The sequence below is a fragment of the Tribolium castaneum genome, unplaced genomic scaffold, assembly GCF_031307605.1.
Source record: "Tribolium castaneum strain GA2 unplaced genomic scaffold, icTriCast1.1 ptg000075l, whole genome shotgun sequence".
Taxonomy (NCBI): Eukaryota; Metazoa; Arthropoda; class Insecta; order Coleoptera; family Tenebrionidae; genus Tribolium; species Tribolium castaneum.
In genome coordinates this window covers 34264-40528 of record NW_026986672.1, presented here as the reverse complement: position 1 = coordinate 40528, position 6265 = coordinate 34264, and the positions used below count along the sequence as shown (strand labels likewise).

Sequence of the window (6265 nt, the reverse complement as noted above, 5' to 3'; positions counted from 1 at the left end):
TTCAGAGAAGCCATTTTTGAAACGGGGGCCAGAAGGATTCACCGAAATGGTGGATTTATCCAAAAGTGAAGTGAATTTTGTTTGATGAGTGTGAGATTTTTAGATCGCGTCGGAGACAAGCGCGAGCGGAATGTTCGAGAACAGATTGGATTTTCTGTTTCTCGAACGGAAAAAGGTCAAAAAGGGTTTTTGTGATGAAGCGTAGGAATTGACGGGCAGAAACGAAGGGTTCGCGCTCGTCGGAGTCGTCGTCAGAATTTTCGGGATCGAATTCCTTGTCAACGATTTTGATGGGAACGACGGGGGTTTCTGGGGTCATTTGGGAGGGTTTGATAAATTGGGGGCAATCTCGGGACCAGGCGGGGTGATTCCCCTGGCATTTGGGGCATTTGGGGTTTGAAACTGCGGAAGGGCACGGTTTTGACCGATGATTGTCGGGGCAAGTGGGGCAGATGGGCTTGTTGGGGCATTGGGAAAAAGAATGGCCAAATGTGAAGCACTTGGCGCACTGGAGAGGGGCTGGTTTTGGGGGGTGCGACGGCTCGCAGGGGTGAACGTGGCCGAAAAGTGAAAGGCCATTTGACAGGAGTGTGTCGATCGCCGTTTTGTCCGGTGTCACGATACGCATGAGAGGAGTTGGTTTGTTGGTTTTGGCGGAAATGATGCGCCAAACTTTTTGAATGTGGAAATTATTCAGGGCTGAAATGACGTCTTGGGGTTCGATGTCAGAGCTGACGTCTCTGACAACGATGGAAAAAGTGATAGGTTTGGGTTCGATTTGGGGTAGGAGGCGTGTGGGGTTTAAGAGTTTGAACTGGATTTTCGAGCCAGGGAAGCCAGCTTGAAGCGTTGAAATTTGGTTAGGGGTAAGTTGCCTGGAAAGAACAAGAAGAGCGGATTTGTTGTAATTGACTTTTAGAGAGTCAATTTGGTGGAGGCCGAGTGAGATGAGGTGAGAGTAAAAGCTTTTTTGAGTGGCGAGTGGGGCAGGGATGTTTTGGATTGAGTAGCGAAATGAGAGTTTTTTTGAAGTGGTAGTTGAAGACGATTTTTCCGAAGTGGTAGACGAAAAGGATGCTGATGTTTCGGAGTTTGATGGTGAGGGTGTGCGTGAACGTTGTTGGGTGTGTTTTGTGGATTTTAATGTAGTGGCGTGAGTTTGTGGGGGTGGCAAAATTTTTTTGTCCATAAGGGACGGAATGGGTTTGTTTTGGGGAAGCGTTTTTGGAGAGTTTGCAGAAGACGGAAGTGAAGTGGGTAGGTTGAGGGGTTTTTTTGGTGAGTGTTTCACCGGGCCCTTGGAGCGGAGCCGACGCTCGTTCTCCATTGTGGAAACTTTTGCAATTTATCACTTTGGATTTCACTGTCACTTCACTTAGCAAACAATCGAGTGGCTGAGCGATCAGAGTCAGCGCAGAGACTCGATGTGTTCACCTCGAGAACGCGAAAGGAACTGAGGTGCACTACTTGTTAAAAATGTTTTATATACGAATTTACTCCGAATCAAGACCCCACCTTTTAGTATAATCATCCAGTCAGAAATACGACTTAACCGTATAAATACGAAGCCAGAAACGCAACTTTAGTCATTCGCAGTCGCAGTAGTAGCATACAAGTTATACGCGCAGCATATTCTTATAGTTTATTTTGACTTTTCCATAAACTACGAAAACCACCATCATATCAACATGTCTGGACGTGGAAAAGGAGGAAAGGTAAAAGGAAAAGCCAAGTCTCGTTCGAGCAGGGCCGGTCTTCAGTTTCCTGTTGGAAGAATACATCGTTTACTTCGTAAAGGTAATTACGCCGAACGAGTCGGTGCCGGTGCTCCAGTTTATTTGGCGGCTGTGATGGAATATCTTGCCGCTGAAGTTCTTGAATTGGCTGGAAATGCTGCTCGTGACAACAAAAAAACTCGTATTATTCCACGTCATCTTCAATTGGCCATCAGAAATGACGAAGAATTAAACAAGCTCCTTTCCGGTGTGACAATCGCTCAAGGTGGTGTTTTACCCAACATCCAGGCGGTCCTTTTGCCGAAAAAAACCGAAAAGAAACCATAAACAGCTAACTGTTGTCTCTCTAGTTGCTGTGAGAAGCAGCAAGCTACAAAAAAATAATAATATCGGCCCTTCTCAGGGCCATCATTTTTTTAACAAATAAAAAAAAGAATCACAAACTTTTTTTAAAGAGTAAATAAACATACCTACTTAAAGTTACATAAAACTTGGCAAAAATTTATTGCACGATTTAAAAAAAAAAGAGCACTCAAGATGTTTTATTTTCTTAATAGTTTAAAAGCAGGTAAATTTTTATTGCCTCTCCTAGACGGCGAGCTACACGCCGCGCCGGTGGGGGGCTAGCTAATCCATGTATATCGGTTAGGCTTTGATGTTTTCTTTCTTTAGTGGTAATTATTATTTATCTCTGAAAAGTCAAAATTCATCCCTTTAAGGAAAAGCATACGATTGATTAAACAACAAAGTCATAAAAACCACACAACTTTATTTGTTACATTTCCTAGAAATATAAAAACAGTTTGGAAATCAAACATTTATTATACTGGTGGTTTAACTGAGAGCCTTGTGATACGTACTTTTTTCATTTGTTTAGAAATATTTTTGTGGTTCTGAAAAGAACCGTTTTTTTTCGTCGAAAATTAAAATGCGATGAATAGTAGAGAGTAGATTGATGTAACTAACGATGAGGAAGAAACATAAAAACCAAACAATGCTGGTATACCGGTATTGTCGTCGCCTCGTAGTCTCATAGATAAAACATAGGTTATAAAAAAAACTTAACCGCCAAAACCGTAAAGTGTACGCCCTTGACGCTTCAAAGCGTAAACGACATCCATGGCGGTGACGGTTTTACGTTTTGCGTGTTCGGTGTAGGTGACGGCATCACGAATGACGTTTTCGAGGAATACCTTCAGGACACCTCTGGTTTCTTCGTAAATGAGACCGGAGATACGTTTCACTCCTCCACGACGTGACAATCTTCTGATCGCGGGCTTCGTGATGCCCTGGATGTTATCACGTAAAACTTTACGATGACGTTTTGCTCCACCTTTTCCCAATCCCTTTCCACCTTTGCCACGACCGGTCATTTTGAATGATTATTGATTCAAATTAAGCTTTGTTTCACAAAAGAAAACGACACAGATTTGACTGCTTCGTCGAAAACAACTACCTGCTCGCCAGATTAGTCAACTCATTTTATAGTTTAGTTTCGCTCCGCCTCTTAAGTTACTTTTTTGACCAATCAGATAACGCATAGTGTCACCCTAGTTAATAAAATACGGCGAAAAATTTTGTTGCAGGGTCATATGAACCGTCGCCGTTGTTAGTGACGTACGTAGGTGTTTATGTGTGTGTATGTGTAGTTGAGGGATAAAGAAGTAGTCAAAAAAATGGCCCGTACCAAACAAACTGCTCGTAAATCGACCGGTGGAAAAGCTCCACGAAAACAGCTTGCCACTAAGGCAGCAAGAAAAAGCGCACCCGCCACTGGAGGAGTGAAAAAACCTCATCGCTACAGGCCCGGTACAGTGGCACTGCGTGAAATTCGTCGTTATCAGAAAAGCACCGAACTGTTGATTCGTAAATTGCCCTTCCAACGCTTGGTCAGGGAAATAGCCCAGGATTTCAAGACCGATCTTCGTTTCCAAAGTTCTGCCGTTATGGCACTCCAAGAAGCGAGTGAAGCGTATCTTGTCGGACTTTTTGAAGATACAAATTTATGTGCCATCCATGCAAAACGCGTCACCATCATGCCTAAAGACATCCAACTGGCAAGACGTATTCGAGGAGAACGAGCTTAAAATGAAAAAATAAACAAAAAAAAAAACGGTTCTTTTCAGAACCACAAAATTGTTTACAAATGAAAATGTTTCGCAATATTGACAGTAATTAAAGTAATAGTACGCGGATCATAATGAATTTTAAACTCTGTCAAACAATAAAAACAATGATGCTTTTATTTATGATTGTTCGCTCTGGTTAAGGGTAGGTAAACAAATCGTTTTAATTGATCGGTACTTCAAGAACGGCGGCGGCATCAAAAGAATTTAATTTATTTAAGTAGGTACCATAAAAATGAGTAAAGTTAAATATCGAATAAAGTCATAAAAGTGGTTAGGTAGGTGAGGAGGGATAATGCGTTTTTAGCGCCGACACCCTACAGACATTATCGTTTGTTTGTTTGTATAAATTAATAATTATATTTCGATTTAGGTATATGCAGATAGGTGTGAAAACTTTTTTTTATTTGTATAGAAATTAATTTGTGGCCCTGAAAAGGGCCATTTATGTATGCCCTCGACGGCCTTAAACAGTCGATAATCCAGGACGTCACCACCATCATCATCATCATCATTATCATCATCATCGGTTCGTAGTCGACGACGACGAAGACGACGACAAATGAGATTATTGCCATAGCTCACTTCTTTCTTTTAGGAGAAGCAGGAGATTTCTTCGCTTTAGCAGATATAGCCTTGGCGCTTTTTGGTTTCGGTGCCTTAGGTTTCTTCGTTGGACCGGCCTTATTTGATTTCTTTGCTTTCGAAGGTGATTTCGGCTTTGATGAAGCTGTTGCCGCAACAGCTCTACCTGTAGAGGAAGCAGCGGTTGTTTTCTTCTCAGCGCCGACAGAAGCGGCCTTTTTTGCTTTCGCGACGGCTACGCTCTTCTTTTCGGCTGCGACTTTTTTCGCTTTTGGCGAAGATGGTTTCTTACCGGTTTTTGGTGCCGAAACGGCGGAACGTTTTCCAGTGTTTTTTTTAACTTTTGAAACTGCTGAGGATTTTTTCTTTCTTTCGCCAGTAGCAGCGGCTGCCGCGGCGGCAGCAGCTCTAGCAGCAGAAGCAGCAGCAGCAGCTCTGGCCTTTGCACCACCACCGGAGGCGGACGAGGAAGCAAGTTTAAACGATCCAGAAGCTCCCTTACCTTTCGTCTGAACCAAAGAACCAGAAGCGACGGCGCCTTTTAGATACTTCTTGATAAATGGTGCAACTTTCTCGGCATCTACCTTGTAATTGGCGGCGACGAATTTTTTTATAGCTTGAAGAGAAGAACCACCACGTTCCTTTAAACCCTTAATAGCGTTATTGACCATCTCGGAAGTGGGAGGATGAGAAGGTTTGGCTCTAGGATTTTTTGCTTTCTTCTCCTTTTTAGCATGATGATGAACTTGAGGTGAAGTCGTCGAAGCAGCAGCATTAGCCGATGCGGATTGATTTTCTACGTCTGCCATTTTTTTCTCGTATTCTCGTATTATTATTATGACAGCAGAATAGATATATACTTGATAGGTAGTATATAGTAGGTAAATATAAACCTAAACGAACCAACCAACACAATTCGAATACACGAGCGCTCAAACTAAAGATATTTTCGCGCCACGACTAAGTTTTTATTGCCTAGAAAATAAACCCGACCGCGGACTAAACAAACACCACGCTCGCCAACATTAAAATTATCGGGGCCTCACACTAGACTTTGGCGTGATGACATCGTTCCTTTTTGACGATCGTCAATGTTTTCGAGCCGACGACAAAACCAATTTTGAAAAAAAGATTTTTCCTATATATTCTGAAATTTATATCAACGAAACGACTATTCTCAGGACCTAGTGACGTCCTTACAGACGCTCGCCGTACCGACGACTTATTCGCGGTTAAAGAGAACATCAAACTGCGACGTCGTCGACAGATACTTACTGGGTAAACGTGAAAAGTTGGTCTTTGGTCTGTCGAAAGTCTAATCTATCCTCTACCGAATGCCAATAAGAATTTTTTTAAATACTTTTGTTTTTGTGCGGAAAAATTCTTTCAAAACAGTCGATGCACGAAACGAAACCAACTACGAAACCGGAACTTTTTGGAAGATGACGGGCCCCAGGAGTCATTAGGGTACATTGAATGCAAACATTAAAAAAAAAATAGTTGTTTATGTTTTCTAAAAGTTTTTTCTATACTTTGGTCTTGATAAAAACAACGAAATCTCAAAAAACATTCGAAGATGCAAACGTTTGATGTAAACTGTTGTATGATAGAAAATGTCACAATAAAAACGTTTATTTTATTAATATTTGTTGTTTTAGTATACTTATAACTTTACCGATGTTTCATTATTGTACAATACTCTATTTTATAAATAAAATGCATTTCTAAATAGAAACAAATTTGATTCGTTTCGTTGCAATGCGTTGTCATCTATACGTTCTAACTATTAGCAACATTCACTGAAAACTATTTTTAAAC

General features: G+C 41.5%; 1 protein-coding gene across 1 annotated transcript; it reads right to left on the bottom strand.

Annotated features, from left to right (window-relative positions):
• Nucleotides 1-2627: 2627 nt before the first annotated feature.
• On the bottom strand, nt 2628-3190 carry LOC135267677 (histone H4-like). The gene has a single exon (XM_064359685.1). The coding sequence runs from the start codon at nt 3107-3109 to the stop codon at nt 2798-2800; it is 312 nt and encodes a 103-aa protein (XP_064215755.1). The 5' UTR covers nt 3110-3190; the 3' UTR covers nt 2628-2797.
• Nucleotides 3191-6265: the final 3075 nt, after the last annotated feature.

What these genes read in the sequence shown, in the direction of transcription:
- LOC135267677 (XM_064359685.1), bottom strand. Translation starts at nt 3,109, where the DNA reads ATGACCGGTCGTGGCAAAGGTGGAAAGGGATTGGGAAAAGGTGGAGCA.